The sequence below is a fragment of the Vigna angularis genome, chromosome 6 (genome assembly GCF_016808095.1).
Source record: "Vigna angularis cultivar LongXiaoDou No.4 chromosome 6, ASM1680809v1, whole genome shotgun sequence".
NCBI lineage: Eukaryota > Viridiplantae > Streptophyta > Magnoliopsida > Fabales > Fabaceae > Vigna > Vigna angularis.
Genome location: NC_068975.1, coordinates 26,329,878 through 26,351,383, shown reverse-complemented (window position 1 = coordinate 26,351,383; position 21,506 = coordinate 26,329,878). Strand labels below are relative to the sequence as shown.

At 35.9% G+C, this 21,506-nt stretch overlaps 2 protein-coding genes across 2 annotated transcripts; one reads left to right on the top strand and one right to left on the bottom strand.

The window, feature by feature from the left end:
• Positions 1 to 2,595: 2,595 nt before the first annotated feature.
• On the bottom strand, positions 2,596 to 3,984 carry LOC108323711 (uncharacterized). Its single transcript, XM_017556273.1, has one exon. It carries the CDS (start codon positions 3,982 to 3,984, stop codon positions 2,596 to 2,598), a length of 1,389 nt encoding a protein of 462 aa, XP_017411762.1.
• Positions 3,985 to 8,864: 4,880 nt separating this feature from the next.
• On the top strand, positions 8,865 to 20,208 carry LOC108343002 (uncharacterized). The gene is made up of 19 exons (XM_052879155.1): positions 8,865 to 9,181; positions 10,121 to 10,227; positions 10,936 to 11,094; positions 12,109 to 12,174; positions 12,275 to 12,364; positions 12,521 to 12,826; positions 12,998 to 13,095; positions 13,486 to 13,521; positions 13,608 to 13,728; positions 13,873 to 14,109; positions 14,386 to 14,481; positions 14,577 to 14,642; positions 14,780 to 14,818; positions 14,941 to 15,075; positions 15,530 to 15,891; positions 16,279 to 16,372; positions 16,554 to 16,745; positions 18,946 to 19,068; positions 19,740 to 20,208. Exons 2-18 carry the CDS (start codon positions 10,129 to 10,131, stop codon positions 19,042 to 19,044), a joined length of 2,295 nt encoding a protein of 764 aa, XP_052735115.1. The 5' UTR covers positions 8,865 to 9,181; positions 10,121 to 10,128; the 3' UTR covers positions 19,045 to 19,068; positions 19,740 to 20,208.
• The last annotated feature ends 1,298 nt before the right edge of the window (positions 20,209 to 21,506 follow it).

Below are 21,506 nucleotides of genomic sequence, written 5' to 3'. Positions count from 1 at the left end.
CTAATCTCCGTCCGCCAATCTTTCCCCCCCTCGGAGACCGCCGAACACTCCACTGAGGGCTGAAGCAGAACGTGCCGCACGATAGTAGTTAACTGTCCTTTTTCTCTTCCCGAACTAAGCTTGGACAGTAGGTCGACTCTCGTGTTTTGCTCCCTGGGGATATGCTGTATGGCGACCTTGTCGAACGTCCTCGTTAGCTCCGTTGCCCGATGGAAGTATCGTAGCAGTTGGTCCTCCCTGACTTGGAAATTGCCATTCATTTGGCCGACCACCAGTTCCGAGTCCGTGCGGCAGGTGATTCTTTTTGCCCCCATATCCTTCGCCAGTTCGAGGCCGGCCACCAGGGCCTCGTACTCGGCCTGGTTGTTGGAAACTTTAAATTTAAAAATCAGGGAGTGCTCTAGTAAGAATCCATTGGGGCCCTCAAGGACGATGTCGGCTCCGCTGACTGACCTGCCGGACGCTCCATCCACGTACAAGCTCCATTCGTCCTGGGCGGAAGGGGGTAGGTCGGCCGCAAAGTCTGCTAAATGTTGGCCCTTGACCGACCCTCTTTGTTCATACCGCAGGCCGAACTCAGAGAGTTCCACCGCCCATGCCATCATCCGCTCGGCCAGGTCTGGCTTTCTCAGGATTTTTGAGATGGGGAAGTCGGTTCTGACGACCACTTGATGACCCTGGAAGTAAGGACGAAGTCTTCGGGACGCATTCAACAAGGCCAATGCCACCTTCTCCACCCGTTGATATCGGGTTTCGGCGTCTAGGAGCATACGGCTCACAAAATAAATCAGTCTCGGCTGAGGCCGTTCTTGTATCAATACAGCGCTAATGGCCGTCTTTGACACTTCCAGGAAAATGTGCAGGTCCCCTCCTGGTACCGGGCGATTCATGACCGGCGGGTTAACCAGGATGGTTTTAACATCCTGAAGTGCTCGTTCGCACTCATCGTCCCACACCGGGTCGACCCCTTTCTTCAACTTGCGCAGGACCGGTCTTACCCTCTCGGCTAATTTGGGAATAAACTGCGACAGGGCGGTGAGGCGTCCGATAAGTCTTTGGACCTCTTTAAGGGTGGCCGGACTTTGCATTTGCAGTATCGCCTCGCATTTGTCCGGATTGGCCTCGATTCCCCGGGACGTCAGCATGAACCCCAGGAATTTTCCGACGGCGACTCCAAATGTGCATTTGGCGGGGTTTAAACGCATGTCAAACTTCCTTACTTGGCGAAACACCTCTTCCAGGTCCTTGATATGTCCATCTCCATCCGAGGAACGGATGACCATGTCGTCCACATATACGTCCATGCATCGGCCTATCTGTTCTCGGAATATCCGGTCCATTAAGCGCTGGTAAGTCGCCCCTGCATTCTTTAAACCGAACGACATCACTTCGTAACAGAAGTTAGCCTTCTCTGTGATGAACGCCGTCTTTTCGACGTCCGGCCCGTACATGGGTATCTGGTTATATTCGGAGTATGCGTCCAAGAAGCTTAGCATTCCATGTCCGGAGGCACCGTCTACCAAGGCATCTATGTTAGGCAGGGGGTGAGAATCCTTCGGGCAGGCTTTGTTAAAATCAGTATAGTCGGTGCACATACGCCACTTCCCACTTGTTTTTTTCACCATTACCACGTTGGCTAACCACGTAGTATAGGTGACTTCTCGGACAAAACCAACTTCCTTCAGCTTCCTCACTTCGTCTTCAACGGCCTTTTGTTTTTCTTCGCCCATCCTTCGCTTCTTCTGAGCAACCGGACGGGCGTCTTTAAAGAGTGAGAGTTTATGGCACATGACCGCGGGATGGATCCCCGGCATGTCGGCCGCCGTCTAGGAAAACAAGTCCCTGTTCTTCCACAAAAGTGCCCTCAACTCGCTCTCCAATCCAGAGTTCAGCTCCCTGGCGATGACAGTCGTCTGGGTGGGATCCCTTCCTATCAAGACAGGTTGGGTTTCTCCCATTGGTTCCAGGCGGTCCTCCGTGTTCGTCCTGGGGTCGAGGTCTGCCATGGCAACCTCAGAACCGACCGCCCTCCGCTTCGCTTGTCGGGTATGCAACTTCAAACCGGCAGCATAGCACTCCTGGGCCGTCTTCTGGTCCGCCCGAACCGTGCATATGGTTCCCTTCTCGGAGGGGTACTTCATCGTGAGGTGGGGTGTTGATACGATCGCTCCGAACGCGTTCAGGCATGGCCGTCCGAGCAATACATTGTACGAGGTGTTAGCCTCGACCAGTAGATACCGGACCCTCTTTTGCTCGCTAGACCGGTCGGCCCCCAACCTCGTCCTCAATTCCACGTACCCCCGAGTACTGACCCTTTCTCCTGCAAATCCCACGATCTGCTCATCATAGAGGACAATAAGATCTTCTGAGACGTCCATCTGCAGGAAGGTTTTCCAGTATAGGATGTTGACCGAGCTTCCTTGGTCTACCAATACCTTGCTGACTCCGTACCGTGCTATTTCGGCGGTTATGACCATCGGGTCGTCCTGATCGGGGTCAGGCGCGTGGAAATCTTCGTCCGAGAAGGTGATGGGTGGCATGGTGCGGCGTGGTTTGTCAACCAAGTGCACAGACTGGAGGGCTCGTATGTGCCGTTTACGGGCGGAGGAGGATGACCCTCCCCCGCAAGGGGCGTTCTCGACTCCGGCTGCGGCTTCGGCTGGGTCGCCGCTCTGAGCGAGGTCGTTCGGCCCTAGTGTTCCTCGGCCTATCCGAGCGGTAAGTCGGTCGCTGTACAGGCCGTTCTGTCGGATGTGGAGGACGTTCATCCCGGACGTATTTCTTGAGCTTTCCCGCCCGGATCAGCTCCTCTATTTTATCCTTGAGGGTTACACACTCCTCGGTGGTGTGACCCATATTCTTGTGGTAAGCGCAGTGCTTGCTCCCGTCTGCGTCCTTCGGAGTTGGGCGTTTCTCTTGCTCTGGGATCAAATATGCACTTAACGCTTCGCGAAGGATTTTTTCCCTTGGGGCGTTCAGGGGGGTATACTGCTGGAAGCGGGGCCCCCTTCTTTGATCTTTATATTTTGTGCTGGACGGCTTTCCCGTTGAGCCACTAGGCTTCCCACCATCCGCCCTTTCTCCCCTTAACTCCTGGTTCTCCCTCTTATAAGAGAGCTTCATCTCCTCCACCCTTATCTCATCTGTCGCCCGCTCTCTCAGCTCTTCCATCGTCTTAGGAGCTCGCCTGCAGACGCTATCTTTGAACGGTCCCGGCTTGAGGGCCGGTAAAATGTAATGCAGTGCGAGTTCTGGCATCAGGCTCTTTACCCGCCGGACGGTCTTTTGGTATCTATCCATGAATGCCCGCAGTGCTTCTTCTTTCCCCTGCTTGAGGGTAATCAATTCGAACACGGTCAAGTCCTGGGTACTACTGGCCGCAAATTGCTTAATGAACAGCTGCTTCAGTCCGGCGAAATTTTCTATGGAGTTTGGGGGAAGGGTGTTGAACCATTCCAGTGCCTCGTCCTCCAACGAGAGCGAGAACGCTCGGCACCAAATGGCGTCGTTGCCCGTTCTGAATGCCATAGCGTTCGAGAACGTCTTAATGTGTCCCTCGGGGTCTGTCGTCCCGTTATACATTTTGAACTGCGGCGCTATGAACTGTTCCGAAATTTGAACATCCATTATATTTTGGGTGAAGGGGAGTAATAGCGCGGAAGAGGGTTCTGGCTTCACCACCATTCGTCTATCTTCGGTCGCGCTCTCTGCGTGTACCGACTTAGCTTTACTCCCTTCCGCATCGGACCCGGTAGGCCTCCAGGTCTTATCACACTCGGTACCCCGGGACGTTTGTTCCTCTGCCGCAGCTTTTCCTTTATCTCTTACTCGCTCCCTCTCTCTGTCCTTCCCTCCAATCTCCCGAGCTATCCGGGCCTCACAGTCGGCCTTTACAGCCGCCAACTCGTCCTCGTGACGCTGCTGCATTTCGTCCATCTTTTGCTGTAGAGCTCTAAACATCTCAACCGGGTCGTCCATGCTCATGTTTCTCGTGGTCACCATTGGGTTTTCAAAATCACACACACGGCCCCACGGTGGGCGCCAAATGTTTCGGATGTGAGGGGCCGTGCGGGTCCCACGTTTCCACGTCAGTCGCTTCTCGTCTTCCGTACGTCAGATCTTCTGTGTTCACTTCTCAGTTCGCCGGTGGGAGACCTGCAAAAGATTCTCCGATGCCAAAGTCAGTTGAGAGCTAAGGCGTTTTTCTCAGGCAGTAATAAATGTGCAATGAATGTTACCCGCTCACCACTCACCACTCATCGTGGACTTGTATTTATAGTTTTCGTTATGGGCTTGGGATTAGTGAAAATTAATCACGGCCCAAAACAGCTCAATAGCTTCTAATCTCTACTTACCTTAAACCATGTTGATTTGTCTTAAGCTAAGATGATTAGTGGCGTGGCCGGCCTTGAGAAATGGGCGCCCGCCCATGTGATATGGGTGTCCGCCTTATCCTGTTCGATCCTCCACATTTATCCAATAGAGGTAATTTTCCAGGTCTCCAATATCGGGGAGGGCGGACGGTTCATTTACTGGTCTGATGTCAGTGGTGCATCGAAATGGGCAGACGGTCCTCTACTTGTTCTGATGACGTGGACGTCCTTTCGTACGGCGCTCGGTCGTCGCTGGTACAGATAGTAATTTACGTGATATAAATAATTAATAAAACATCACTAGTTAGAATGGATAAAAATGTCACACGTTTGACAGTACTTTTTAAGTATGATTGTTTGTGAAATAACTTAATTAAAGAGTTGTAAATATTCTGGTGCAATTACATTTTAAGCATGCATACGATAGAAGAAATGGTTTTATGGTGCATTCTGGGAAGTTTTCAACCATCCATATAACATAATTTATTACAATTTGTTAAATGGGTTGATGTGCCTTAATTTGTTTTAAATTTCTTACCAATTAAGTGGTGGTATCCCACACAAAACGATAGTGACAACACATGAGCATTTCAAACAATTGTATTAGTTTGTGGCATTTTTAATGCTATTCTTTAAAATATAAATAAATAGATAAATAAATAAATTTTCATTTGAAATATAAGTTTGACGGAAAACATCTAAATTGCTCCTCGATCAACATTTATAAGTAATTAGTATTTTAATATGTAACTATTTTGCAAATGGTTCATTCCAAATCTGACTATTGTTATATTGTTTAGTGTTTTAAAACACATAATTTAAATAAATAATATTTTCATTCATTTAAATTTATTGTGATGATGCACAAGATTTTTTCTTCTTTTTCATGTATAACAATTGGTTAAATGTCATCTTATAGAACACCGAAAAACATACTCTCGAATACATTGTTGACGTGTGGGATGTGAAACGCATTTAACAAAATTCTGTAGAAGAAAAAAAAAAGGTCTATCACTTTAGAAAATGTTTTCATTTACAACAAACACAATTTTTATGATGTAAGTCAGATGTTAGAAACAATATACCACGTTATAAATGTAATGCGGCAAGAACTAATTTGAGAATTGCTTAATAAATTTCGTTTTAAAAACAAAAAAAACTTTTGAAAATGTGTAGTATTTTTAAAATTATTTTTATAATTATAAGTTTCAGAATGAAAGTTTATTTTTTTTAACGTTAAATTTTTAGAAAAGATACTTTCATGACACAACACATTTTTAAGTCTTTATTTTAATGACAAAAGCTCGTATTTTATTCTTTTAATTATTGGTCTCATTTCTTTTTATCGCAAAACATGATCTATTAAAGAAAAAGTATAATCATTTATGAATTTAAATTATCAAAAGATACGACAAAAATAAATCAAAAAGTAACGGGGAATAAAGCAAAGATGGATATATTACAATCCAACAGTGATAAGTCAAGTGGAAATTTGTCATAAAAATATTTTTTTTTTAAATTACAATTCAAATTCAAAAATTAAGATAATCATCTTTCAAACCACGTGAATGCATATAATATGACTTAAAAATGGGTACTTAAGTTTAAAGAACCTATAAACCTTAAAATAAGTCCAAAGCCAAAAATATATCAAAATAACATAAAACAAAAAATAAATATGTTGACCTTTGTCTAGTGAGACTCGCTTACCTAACAAACACATACTAGTTTGCCCAACGAATTTACATTCTATAAAATTAAAAAAAATTACAATTTACTTAATTTTTTAAATTTTTTTCCAATTGTGTTTATGATCTTCTTGTTCTTTAAATTTCCTCCTACATGATAAAATACGTGTTTTGATTTTTGACCTTGTCATAGATAATTTGAATGGTAAATGTTCTTCCTTTGTGTATTGGAGATAGTATTTTATCATGCCCTTCTTGGAAAAAAGATATGTCATCAAATTCGTACAATTTGAAGATTCTATATCAACATCCTTTTGTCTTCTCCTTTCCATTTTCATTATTGGTCATCGTCATGAACCATCTTTTGTTATTTGTAGATTCGTTTTTATCATTCTCACGTTTGTTTGGCATGTTTAATGTGTGTTTACAGTGAAAAGACACATCGTGACGCGTTTTTGTCTTCATCACAGGTTCGTCAAGGTTGAACTTTGATCAATTGCTCACACTTTCTCCTTTCACTGTTCAAACATTGCTCATTGTGTATTTCACTATTTAAAACACATTTTCATTTTTACATTTAAATAATTTTATCTTTTTTCATATCATATATAAATTTTAGTTCCTAAAGTTTACATTGAATAATATGCTTTAGTTAAAAATCAAAAGTCTAAGGATTTTATTTGTTAACTCGCCATTTCAATTGTAAAATCAAAATATAACCACCAACATAACTAATATCAAATCTATTTCTTATATTGATAAAATAATATGTTGAATTGATTATGACTCAAACATCACATAAAATATAAATCAAATAACATAATCACAAATTATTTTCAAAACCTATTAATAAAGTTACAAGACTTTAACATATTTTGTTTGAGTGGTCATCTTCCATTTGATATTTTATTTATATATTTTCCTTTTGTGGAAAGATTATGAAAAAAAAAACTTTATGATAATAAAATGTGTACAAGGAATCATAAATACATTCATAATGATTATTTGCATTCCTTATTTTGGGAGTTTTTGCTTATGTATCTTATAAAAAAAACTAATGAATATGTAAAAGATAATCGATACTTTATAATATTAAATATATAACAAATGACTCTTAAAAAAAATCACAAACTTTTGTCCTTACAGTGCCCCATACAAGATGTTAAATAAATTCGTAATCACAAAATAGAAAAGGAAATATTCCTTGGCTAAACCAATAACATTTTTGTTCTTAAGAACATTGTTATCATTATTCAATAACTAATTTATTCAATATGTTTGAGAACAACACATAAAGGGTAGATGCTGATTCAACATATTGACCATGTATATATACTTAGACACCAACAAAACTTTTAAAAAATAGTTCTTATTTAGGTTTTGTGAACAATCTTACCCTATCTCGACAAACAAACTTATATAAATTACACACTTTTAATTTATTAGATATTTTATATGAAAACTATGGATTAGAGATAACAAAATAAAACTCAAATATTACTCTTCAAATCATATTTTTGTTGTAAAAAATAATGGACTTAATTATTAGAAAATCTACATGATATTATTTATTGGTTGACCTTTCTTTATACAGTTCATTAACACAATCACGCGTAATTGTGTTTTTTAAAGTAATCAAGCATGTTTAATGGGTTTTGAAGTATTTGAGCATGTATAATATCCTAAATAAATGTATGGGGTTTTAAAGTAGGAGTATAACTCCAATACTTAATAAATTCATATAATATGGTGGAATAGAGCTACCAATCCAAACAACATGAAAAAAGTACGTTTCTATTTGAATATAAGAAATCAATCACATTTTTTTTTTCATGAAAATCAATCACATTTATGCTAAGTACATATCTAAAAATGCACTTCACCTCAAATTAAGAACATTGACATAATTTATTTAATGTTTGTGGATTGAAAATATACATGATTTATTTATTTTAGTATTTTGTATCTTATAATTTTTTTTTTCAAAAATAGTTTTAACTATTTTATATTTGGTTGATTTATTTATTGAAAGTATTATTTTTTTATGCATAAGTCTGATTTTTTCTCGCACATTTATATTTTTTGATGACATTTCGTGCAGGTGATATATAATTAAAGTGTTTTATTATTTGAAATGTCAAAGTCTCGTAATAGCACCAATTCTGTAAATTTGTACAAAAAAATAACAATTTTTGTTTCTTTTAAAAGATGATAAGGATTAAAAATCAGGCATGTCATGGCATAAAAAACTTTTAATTTCTTATGATTCATAAGATGATTTTTACATAATTGTAGATTGTTTTTATAAACATAACAAATTCAACCAAAATGTCTTGCTTCATGCCACAGATCCAACACGGTGGTTGAAATATTTTAAAATGATGTACCCCTCAAATAATAAATAATTTAATTCCAAATCCCTCAAATAATAAATAATTTATTTCTTCCTATAGATGTTTTATACTGCTCTAAGCGAACACCTTCATAACAAATTATAAAAGATGTTAATTACAAACTAACACAAAGCGTGCAAACAACGGCTTTTTTAATCAAAATAATATCATTTAATGCACCGTAATAAGGAAATTTAATTTACAGTTAGCCTATAATCACAAAGGATTTTTTAAGGTATTTTCCTTTGATTAATTGAATTTACTGCAATCGTAAAATTAGGAGAACAAATAGATGTAATTAATACAAATAATTTATTAATAAAAGTTTGTTACAGCGTGTAAAACTAATATTTCTCTTCGCAAGAATACTACGTTCTTATTTAAAGAAAAAAAAAAGAAAAAAAGAAGAACCCCGTTGAAAGCATTGGTTCCGCAGACGGAGCTGCTTTTGATGAATCATCGGCCATGCTGCTTATTTTTCCTCTCTCCATGGTTTTGGTTTATCCTTTCTTCGAGTGTAAAGACCATCTTACCCTCAGATAAAAGGCATAAACGGGTCAAAGGATCTACCGGAATAAATCTGGACGCCCATATTTCCACACCCATGTTCGCTGTCTTCACCCTTCTCTCTCTCCTTCGTCCAAACATTTTCTCTCTCTAAACTTGAAACCTTGCCACTGCAACAAACGCAAGCACTCAAAGTGCTCCCAATTCCTCACTCATCACGGTTTGTTCCTTCCACTGATTCATCTTCTCCTATTCCAGCTGGATTTCGTTTTATTCCGTTGTTTTCTCCTTTCGATTCTACCAAACAAATTATCGCATCTCGTTATTAGTCTGTTTTAGCTTATACTTCTTTATGATCGGTTTAGTTAATTTGTGCGAAGAGTTATGTTTTCGTTTTCCGACCTTTTATTTTCTCTTTTTTCTTCGTCTGCGTTACCTGTGTCGATGATTTGGGGTATTCGATAGCTTCTGCGGGTTCAGTATGTTATGAATTTTGGGTGTGTTTTTTGTTATTGATGACGTTACTCTGCGTTTTGATTTGATTCGCATTGAGTATTCGCTGCGTTTAATACGCGATTATGCTTTGACTGGTAATTTAGACAGTATGGAAATAATGATTTTAAACTTTGCCTGGATTGTGAGGTTCTCAGGGAATTGTTGTAAGAAATGATGTAGCGTGTCTCGAAAACCATTGAGAAGTTCTGAATCACGTCCGGGACGTGGGAGCTATAACTATTGGCTTCTTAGTAATTGTGAAAAACCATGTCTGGAGCTGTAGATTTTGGTATCAGTGTTGGGATGTTGAGAAGACTGTGGTCCATCTTATATAATGGCTGAAAACATTTGATAATAACTAGCTACTGTTACAGAGACTTCTTAGTGTTAGTTTCTAGGAGCTCCCGCGATATACGGTTATGCCTTATAGGTAACGCCTTTCTGTGAAAGTGGGTGTATTTGGATGTGTCTTGAGAGAGTTTTTCTGCCTTTCGTTTGTTAAATAAATGATCATAATCCATAATCCATAAACTACATATGATTTGTTTAGTTTTATTTTATTTGCCGTTGGAAATGATCCTATGTAGAATTTCTGTTGTGGAATTATTTTCTCAATCTATCCCTGGGGATATTATTTAAGCTATATGATTTATGTACTTGACAGTTTCTGCAATGCACCGCGTGGGTAGTGCGAGCAACGGAAACAACTCAACTCGTCCTCGCAAGGAGAAGAGATTAACCTATGTGTTGAATGATTCTGATGACACTAAGGTGAGCTCGCTGTTTTGTTTACTTATTTATTTTATTTGTTCCAGGGTAGCATACAAGTTTCATGCTTGCTTCTAGTAGTTGCATTTTTATCCTTATCCACTCCTACAAAAAAATTCTTTCATATTATGCTTCCAAATCTGTTAACTAGTTGAAACTGATTGGGTTGATTTTAGTAAACGCAAACATCTTTTTACTTGGATGAAAATACTATGTAATGGATTTTTTGAATTCCCATTTTGGTCCTTGAAAAGTTCTTTTGACTTAATCTTCCTCTCAATACAGTGACTTAAATTCTGCTCTAGTGAGTATGTTTGATTATTGGCTGTCATAAATTTGGTCTTAGTAAACAGCATGTGTGTACTAATTCACGTTTGAAAGAATTTTACAAATACCAAGATGGAGGTTTACCCTAAATTTTAATTTTAATTTCTCTTTTTACTTTGACTTAGACCCACTTGGTGGTTTGCATATTTTGACCTTTTGGTTTTTAATATTTACCCAATATTTACATTCTATTTGATCAAATCTTCATGAATAGTTCATACAGTACTTGGCTCCTTTATGCCAGGTACTTGTGTTTTTCTTTGAAAGGTTTTATAGTCATAGATATTATTCTTTCAATATTTCTTGTTTTTGTTGAATTTTCTTCAATTTTGATTGATCTCTTAGTTGCACAGTCTAGAATTGTAACTTGGCTCTTTACTGCAGCATTGTGCAGGCATAAATTGTTTGGCTCTGCTTACATCTGAAGCATCTGACGGGTCTGATTATCTCTTCACTGGGAGCCGTGATGGCAGGTTAAAGCGATGGGTACTATCTGTGGATAGAGCAACATGCTCGGCTACTTTTGAATCTCATGTTGATTGGGTAATCCTTGTGTTATTTTTTTTCTTCCCTTCCATTTAATACTTTACTTTTTATTTAGTAACTTCTGGTACATGGCAGTGTTTTTGAATCATGGTTACTTCATAAAGCTTCATCTGCAATGGAACACCTCCCAGCAGCTATTTTTGTCATTTTTCCTGCACAAGGAATTTCTTGGTGGACTTTATGTTACACTGTTAATAATGCATTTTTTTAAAAGGTCAAAAGGTCAAAAGGTGTCAGAAAGTGTATAATGCAATGTGGGAAATCTATTTACCATGCTATGTATAAAAGAGCTCTCATTGTTGTGGTATTGCCATCTTGGTTATGATTATTTGTGGAGTGTATTGGATGTTTATACTAAGATGAGTATTTCGTCTTTTTAGAATTTCATCTACAAAAATAGGGCTTCAATGGTCTGAATTTTACATTCACTTTTATTTATTTTATTTTTTGTGGAGTACTTCATCGTATATCCTTTCCTGCTGTCTGTAATGATTTGAGGTGTTGAATTTAACGAGCTTAATTCTAATTATGAAGGTATGGTTGAAAAGGAAAAGGCTATAACAACCTATTGGATTTTCATGTGTAAAATAACCCAAAACTGCAAGTGCACGTGTGCAACTCAATTTGAGTTTTGTATTGTTTGAGATAAAGTTATCTCTGCATTCTTGAACTTTGTTTTTAGGTTGTCTATTTCTCTTGCCTTCTCTTATACTGTAAAATTCATAATATGCTGAAATGTCTAGTGGACATTTTTTCCTTCAAAATTATCCTCTTTTTGTCTAATTATTTATTGTTGTTAGAAATTTATGCAATTCTTTTTGTTCAATATGTCAATGTTTTGAACTTATGATCATTCTTCGACTTTTACTTTTTCCCCCGAAGTCCAAAACCCTGTTTCGTTAGCATTAAGTTGTACCCACAAAACCTGACACCAGCACAATCTTTAGCACATGCACAACAGCTTAAGTACAATGGAATACATAATTTATAAATGCTATTTTATTCTTGCAGGTTAATGACGCTGTTCTTGTTGGTGACAGTACACTTGTTTCTTGTTCGTCAGATACTACCCTCAAGGTTTGTTGGTGGCTAGCTTTTTTGTTCCGACCAATCCTTGCTCTTCTGAAATGATGCAAGTACTTTCATAATTATTTGCATCTTCTTTTTTGTGTGTTAGACATGGAATGCCTTGTCCCTTGGAACTTGTACTAGGACGCTTCGGCAACACTCTGACTATGTTACATGCCTTGCAGCAGCAGGAAAAAATGTAACGTCCTTCAAACATTTTATGCTTCTTATTTCGTGCATCAAGAAAATAGTTAACTTGTTTCTATATGTCATGCATTGAATCAGATAGATAATTTGGTTGAATTATCAATGTCAAATCCATTCTTTGATTGTTTATTAGTGTCATGCATTTTAGAGCAATATTGTTGCCTCTGGTGGCCTTGGTGGGGAGGTTTTTGTATGGGATATAGAGGCTGCCACCACTCCAGTCTCTAAGAGCAATGACAGTACAGTTGACGAATCTTCAAATGGTATCAATGGTTCTGGCAACTCACTACCATTGACAAGCTTGCGAACTATTAACTCAAGCACCAATATGTCCATGAACACTAATCAAACTCAGGGATACATTCCAATTGCTGCCAAAGGCCATAAAGATTCTGTTTATGCATTAGCTACAAATGAAAGTGGAACAATTCTCGTGTCTGGTGGCACTGAAAAGGTACAGTATGGCCTATGCTCTGATTTGTTGAGGCTTTTTAACTTTTGAAACATTGGAAGTGCTTTGTTTGTGCTTATTATATAAAGATGTATCGCTTTAGAAGCTTGAATTTGTGGCATGTTTCTTTACCATGGTTTGTTTCTTCTTCCACATTTTTGGGGGATTCTCTAGGTTGTGCGCGTCTGGGACGCAAGAACAGGATCAAAGACTCTAAAGCTAAAAGGGCACACAGATAACATCAGGGCTCTGCTTCTGGATTCTACTGGCAGGTGTGTGGGGGTGGAAATCTAGTTTTAGTTGCTATTTTTCAGTTTACAATTATATTTTAAAGTTTGTAACTTGCTTTTCCTCCTTTTTATTTTTAACTTCTTTATTATCATAAAATTCTGTCTCTCTCTTCTCATTGATCTTGCTCATTTGGCATTTCTATGTTTTCCCACAACCTGTAGATAATAATGCACATGAACAACCTAATTCTTTGATTGACTATGTTAGAGTGGACTTGTTTAATAGTCAATCATACAGTGAAAAGTGTGTTTGGGTTTCTTTTCATTGTATACAGCAATGTATCTTTTCACTGAATAAATTTGTTTAGTTCAAATTAAGTAATATGTTTTTTCAACAAGTCAGCTGTGATGATTTGATGTTCATCATTGCAGATATTGTTTATCTGGATCTTCAGACTCAATGATAAGGTAATGGTTGCATATGGAGTAGTTATAAGCATTTCAATTCGTTTTGTTTTGTTGTTGACTAATAATTTGTCCATCTTTCCTCACAGGCTTTGGGATATAGGTCAGCAGAGATGTGTGCATTCTTATGCAGTTCATACAGATTCTGTTTGGGCACTTGCCAGCACCCCAACGTTTAGTCATGTTTATAGTGGGGGGAGAGACTTTTCAGTGAGTGCAACTTTCAACTAAAATTAACATCAAACTATTTTTTTTTTTAATTGTTACTTCTTGAATTTATGTGACATAACATCTCCTTTTCCTGTTTACCTCACGAACCCCATCTTCTAATGTCGTATTCTTTTATATCCTAAGTTATACTTGACAGATTTGCAAACCAGAGAGAGTAGTTTGCTTTGTACTGGCGAGCACCCTATTCTTCAATTAGCTTTGCACGGTGATAACATGTGGGTTGCATCAACAGACTCTTCAGTTCATAGATGGCCCACTGAAGGATGCAACCCTGAAAAGATTTTCCAGAGAGGCAATTCTTTTTTAGCAGGAAACTTGTCTTTTTCAAGAGCAAGAGTGTCACTGGAAGGATCTACCCCTGTATGTTACATTTATTTCTGAAACAAAATTACTATATTAATTTTTTATATGTTTATCTTCCATTGTGTTGCTCTCGGTTCTCATAATACCAGTTGCATATATACATGTATAGATTAGGCATGTTAGCTTAGATATCCAATATTAGTACTTCCTGTTAGTGAATATGACAGATTTTGTCTTCTAAACTAGTTTTTGTTGAAAATAATTTTCTTTTGGGTTCTCTTTTTCTTAGAACTAATAATTGTCCCTTTATTGTCGAAATTACTGATCTAATAGGTTCCTGTATACAAAGAACCTACCTTAACTATCCTTGGTACACCTGCAATAGTACAACATGGAGTTTTGAATAATAAGAGGCATGTGCTGACAAAGGTAACCGTGATGTTTTCTGGTAATTTTTTATGCCCTGCATATTGACATGACCTTTGTCTGTTATTTTCTCACCTGATGAATAACTTTTGGCAAAGGATGCATCTGGTTCAGTGAAACTTTGGGAGATTACTAAAGGCGTTGTGATTGAAGATTATGGAAAGGTGACAACTGGTTGCATTTTCATTTGTAACTTGTATCACATTGCTTTTTGCCGGGGAAGAAGATTGACTGTAATAAATGAATGATATTTACAAAGTTTCAACTAATATAGCTCTTGCTTTACTTGTGAACTATCTAGGTTTCATTTGAGGAGAAAAAGGAAGAGTTATTTGAGATGGTATGATTCACATCAAGAATTTCTTTTTTAACAATTATATTTTCTTTTCTTTGCAAGATGACACGGTTCTCTGTACTTTATTTGTTCAAGCCAGCTTTTAATTTTTGCGAATGCTGCTTTAGGTTAGCATTCCTGCATGGTTTACTGTGGATACCAGGCTTGGGAGCTTGTCAGTTCATTTGGACACACCCCAGTGTTTTTCTGCAGAAATGTATTCAGCAGATCTTAACATTGTCGGCAAGCCTGAAGATGATAAGGTAATGGCATCATTGTCTTGAAAAATGTATTTGCCCTTTTTTTAAATTTATAATTATATTAATTTTGCTCCTAGTTTTTGGTATGCCACTACAATTAAAGTCAACTCCTTATTTACTTGTTAGCATTGGCTATAATTGACGTGAAACTGTATAAGTGTCAACCACTTAATCTTCATGGGATTCATTGCAGTTAGTGTGGCACATAATCATCATACCATCTTTAGTCCATAATCTTGCCCAATCTGGAATTATTCCTATCTTGGTTCATAGTATATTGGTCATGATGGAAGCATCAAGATTTTTATGTCTGTTGAACTAAATTAGCTGAGTTCTGTTTTGAAGCTTTATAGTTTTAAGAAATATGCAATTCATGCACACAATGACATAATGAAAATGTTTTCGTCAGTTAGTTGTCATGAGTGAACAATCTAAATCGTTGCCTGTTATTCTGCAGGTTAATTTGGGCCGTGAAACCCTTAAAGGGCTCCTGGCTCATTGGTTGAGAAAACGAAAGCAGAGAACAGGATCCCCAGCTTCGGCTAATGGGGAGTTATTATCTGGAAAAGATATTGCTTCTAGAAGTCTTACCCATTCAAGAATTGAGGTTGATGGTAGTTCTGAGAATGATACTATGGTTTATCCTCCGTTTGAATTCTCAGTTACTTCCCCTCCTTCCATTATTACTGAGGGCTCTCATGGAGGTCCGTGGAGGAAAAAAATTACTGATTTAGATGGAACTAAGGATGAGAAAGACTTCCCCTGGTGGTGCCTTGATTGTGTCTTGAATAATCGGTTACCTCCCAGAGAAAACACTAAGTAATTTTGCCCCCCTCTTTATTTTTCCTTCCATTTTAATAGTTTCCTAGAATATGTGGTTGTAGTTGAGAGCAATAAGTCGTGCTTGTGACAATTTGTATATTTTGTTCCCTCAGCATAATTGCTTAACTCTGAGGATTACATCTATTTAATCATACCCAAAAATATGGTAGTACTTATCATGGATTTTTGAACATGAAATCAATTTATATATGGTTAAAAGTCATAGTTAAATTCTTTTTCTTATATATATGTGTGTGTGTGTGTGTAGAGAGAGGGAAAAATGGAACATTGTCTTTGAATTTGATTGGCTGACCATGATGACAATCTCAGCCTAGTTATATAATGCTCTCGTTGATATGTGTTTTCTTGTGATACCCACTGCAGATGCAGTTTCTATTTGCAGCCGTGTGAAGGCTCCTCAGTCCAGATTGTCACCCAAGGGAAGCTAAGTGCTCCACGTATATTAAGAATTCACAAGGTAAGTTTATATATTAATGGACAATTGGTATTAATAATTGCCTTGATTCTTTTAGCGTCTGCTTTTAAGTTAACTCTGATCATGCTTTTAAGTTAACCTTGATTCTCTAAACATATCACCACATGTAGATGATACATTTTCTTATGATGAACTTAACTTTGTCTTCTTTTGGTTGGTTTAGGTTATTAATTATGTAATTGAGAAGATGGTGCTTGACAAACCTTTGGACAGCTTAAATGCTGATGGTAGTTTCGCCCCTGGGGTTACTGGTTCACAGTCACAGCATCAAACAGTTGGAGATGGATCCTTTCGATCTGGATTTAAGCCTTGGCAAAAGCTTAGACCTTCTATTGAAATATTGTGCAGCAACCAGGCAAGTAATTTGTTGCTTACTTGTCTTATATTATGACGTTGCATGAGTATAGCATGGTTTTTTAAATGATACTGTGATTGACCAAGTTCTTGACTTCATGCTTTATTTTTCTGAGGTTAGCTTACTTTCCAATTCCTTTTGTCTTCTAGAATCTATTTGTTAACCTGATTGCAATTTTAGTTTTTCGTCTTGGTGTTTCTGGAAGTCATTGAAGAAATTACATATTGTTAGAAGAAGGCTTAAATATGTTCTTAATCTCTCAAATTTGAATAATTTTTTTCTCTTAGTCCTCCAAATTAAAAAATTGTTCTTCTAGTATCAGAATTTCAGAAAATGCTCTTTTTGGTCTCGTGTAACTAGGATAATGATTTGAAAATTCAATTTTTCTATTTTTTTTTTCCAAAATATATATTTGTTCCTAAAATCTGGATAAAACTTTATTTTAGTTTCTCAAACTTAAAAATTATTTTTTAGTCCTTCAAATGTAAAATTGACAATATAAGTCCTCAAATTTATGAATAAGTTTTTTACTGTTCCAAATTTAAAGTATTCTTTTAGTCTCCGACATTTCAAAATATAGTTCATTCTTATCTTTATTCGTTATTTTTTATCACATTGTTGTGAATGAAGTTTTGACTTAAGTTTTAACTTTGAGATTAAATATAGTGGTTGTAACTAGAATGTGTGAATACAATGTTTCCTTTTGGTTCACTGGATTTTGGGGGTTTAAACTCCTAAACAAATTGACCTCAACATTATTTTATACTTAAAACTTCTGAAGTTTAAAATTGGGATAAATCGTATCTCTAAAATTGTTGGAAAACAGTGTTATTCACTTAAACTCATTTATACAATACAAAAGGGTTGACATAGATTTTAAGGGATTTTTTTAAGATATCCTTCCTTTAATTTTTTTTTAAAGTATGGAGTTTTGAATCAGAGACATTAATTCAAAACGGTGAATCAATGTTGACTATAGTATGCCTTCCAAATTAATGATGTGGGATCAATTCCCACTACCTGCCTATATTCTCCTTTTATTCTATTTAATTTGTTTTTCACCTTGAATAGAGACGTAGAACTATTAATGAAGTTTTCAATTATTCATTTTCATTTCTTAATTTAGTATGTAGATTCTTTAAAAACTTTACGAACTAAAATGAGTTATTTCAAAATTAGAGGATTAAAAAATTAATATTTAAATTTAAGGGGACTAAAAATCATTTGAGATTTGGGCAACTAAAATATATTTTTAACTTTTTGGATTAAAAAATCAATTTCAAATTTGAGAGACAAAAATCACATTTAGTTGGGGACTTTAAATTTGACCTAAATTTGAGAGAGATTAAAATTATATTTTAGCTAATAAATTTAAAAAGTGAATTTTCATATAATTAGTTTAGGTACACGTTATTGTTGACATGGACGTTAGCCACATTAGCAACTAGTGTAACGTCTTTAGTACGTAAGGATCCAACTAACAATTTTTTTAATTCAAGGCTAAATGAAGACAATTTTTAATTTGGTGGACTATAGGAAAGAGTGATACAAATTTGAAGAATTAAAAACATATTTAAGCTTGTTAGAATTATGTAGTGTGGATGTTGGTTTCTAATTTGCAATTACGAAGTTACTATTTTAACCGACTTCTGGAGTCCATGATGCAGGGCAGAATATTAGGGTTTATATGGTTTAAATAATCTTGATTTGATTATCCCAAAACTCAGTGGAATGTTTCTTAAAGCTGGGATTTCTTTTAGTAGTGGTATTATTCATCGTGTTAGATTTTTTTTTCACTGGATATCACAAGATGAACTGATAATAAGGTTTGAGATGACTTTCTTCTTAAATTCTTAACCTACTGGTAAGCCCTTTGTTATAAAACTCAATTTCAGATATTATACACTCCTAGTTGACCTTTTTACTATTGTATTGCAGTCTTAAAATAGACTGTAGTACTTGTATTTGATCTCTAGTCTTAACTGTTCTTGTGTGTTACCACCTTTATTTTCCATTTTGTGTTTTAATCAAGTTATTAAACTTATTGCACCTTTTACTGGTTGGAGATGATGATAATATTTTTTTTTAAAATATCATTTGGCCCAAAGACTGAATGTTGTTTTTATTTGACTTTATTTTGCATGATACTATTTATCATTTAAGTAATCTGCATTTAGTCATCCTTTTGGTTTATTTGCAGGTCCTATCTCCTGAAATGAGCTTGGCCACAGTGCGAGCTTATATATGGAAGAAAACAGAGGACTTGGTTCTAAATTACAGACTAGTTCAAAGCAGGTGACTACCAATTGCATATGCATCAGAGGTGGGTAATCGAGCCTTGCTTGTCTTTTCTGAGCTACAATATAATATTTAATGCTTACGAATTTACATTCCTGTATTTACCACATTTTGTAAATGTAACCGAAAGGAAAGGGGAAATAGTTATTTTAGGATAATATTTCTAGACTGGTGTGAATGCGCGATAAAAGTGATATTAGGTGATAAAGCCTAATCTTTATTAGTATTTTGTTTTCCTTCAGATTGGACAAAAGTGAGCTTGACCTATTATTGTCTGAATGGTCATTGCTTATTTTGATGCATTGCAGAAACCATTTCTTCTGCTTTCTAAGCTTTATTTCTGTAAGAAAAATAATTAAAAGGAAAAAATATTTTCTTATCATTTTTATTCTGATGTTTTTTATATACAAGCATCACCTGGTGGGATAAAGTTTGTTGTTGCTCCATAAGTAATTACTCTTTTAAGCACATTTTTTACACTTCTCATTGGTATACAATTTACTGAAAACTAAAAAATCAGAAAAGACTCGTTAAGTGAAAAGTGAAACCAGCTAAAATTTGTAATTGTTAATAAATTTCAACCAATATTAAAAGGGATGTTCGAAAGAGTGTATTGCAGGTATTTTTCTGTATTTTATTTATGCCGTCTTAGCAAAGATTACAGACTTAACTATGAATTATGATTGATTCTTGCAGGTTTTGTTGTGATTATGTAAAATGCTTCTGAGCAACTATTGTTCTTGGGTTGCCTGCATTGATCGGTAGTATTATAGGAATTTGTAAATTCTTAGTGTTCATTATCACCAAATTTAGTGACATTCTCCAAACCTGCTTGGATAGTTTATTCTTTATTGGAGAGCTGTTACTGTAAATTTTGAACTATATCTAGCTGGCGTGCATAGTTCTGCTGGACATGGCGGTGTCTTCTGCATCTGTCGCGATGAAGGTTTTTAATTGAATCTGTTGAGGATTAGTGGGAATCATACTGCCAGAGTGGGGTGTTTTTTCAGGAATCAGGTAGTTGATATAGAGATGACAACGAAAACGTTGTAAATTTGAATTGTGCTAATATCTGGCCAGAGTAATTATGTTGTCCAGGTGCATATTTACATCATAAAATTTTGTTAATTCTAATAATATTTTCATTTGTTCAAATTAGTAATTTTATATCCAGTGCTAGTTCTCATCTAACGTCATATTTGGGTCTTGTGTTCTTAATATTTGAGTGTATTGAACATTGAATTCTGAAGGCAAAACATTAGTTGTAACTGTGACGGTACTAATTGTAGCTATGGCATTTTTTGCATAGAGGTTTATATTTCGAAATTATTCTCTATATGTTGTAACCGTGATAATCATACCTTGTTATGCTTTTATTTTCTCTATTTTTGTTGAGCCAATGGATGTGAAATATGGAAACTGAATATGTACATAATGGGTGGTGCTTTTACCGGCATGCGATGTTTACTGTAATCTGTTAGTGTTTGCTGCATTATAATTCATTTCATAGAGCAAATTACAGTGAGGATTCTCGTGTTCAGTGAAATTTGCACTCCTTTTTCATTGAGGGAATGCTTTTTGTTGATATAATGTTATATAAGGTGTAGAAAATTGTTTAACGCATTTGTATACTTAAATCTATTTTTAATACATATTTACGTATAAAATTCTTTAAATATTAAAATTTCAAATTAAGGTTTGTCATTTTTGGAGGTTTTTTCCAAACAGATTTTGAAATATGTTTTTATCTTTTAATTTAATTACAACTGTTAATAAAAAAGTAATAAACAGAAGTATACATTTATGCTATGATCACTGCCAAAACAAAGGGTATTTGTTGCAACACGATAAATTTCAGGGATTTGGATAAGTGAATTTCAAATTAACGCTAATCTTTTATTAAAATAAATTAATTAAAATTAAAAGAAATAAGTTTTTTTTATAATTGAAATTTCTGGATTTGGTTTAGACATAGTGTTGACAATAAGAATGTGAATGAGTTGATATTTTATTGTTTGATTATGAACTTTTTCATAAATTTCGGATTAAAGTAAAAGAATTTATAGAAAGTATACAACTTTTTTTATAAATTAAATTATAATTAAATAATAATTTATTTATTTTTGCTTAATTTTATTTTTAAAATTATTTATGAAAAAATTATTCAAGTATGTCCAAATTAAAAATATCACGTCCATTTAAAATAGCCAACTATTCCACGTCTAGTAAACTAAAACGTGTAAGTTTAGGCAACATGGAAAGTGTTTTGGACGTATACTGCTTTTAGTATCTCTGTTCAATTCAATTAGAAACTTGCTGTTTTCATTTGACCCAACTTTTTCGTAAGGGCTTCTTTGCGGCAAACAAGCAAAACCTTTGAGTGCAAGTTTTTCCACGAGGGCTCTTCAACAATTGCAAAAGTTCTTTTAAGGCAGAATAAAAAAAACATACATTTATGAAAAA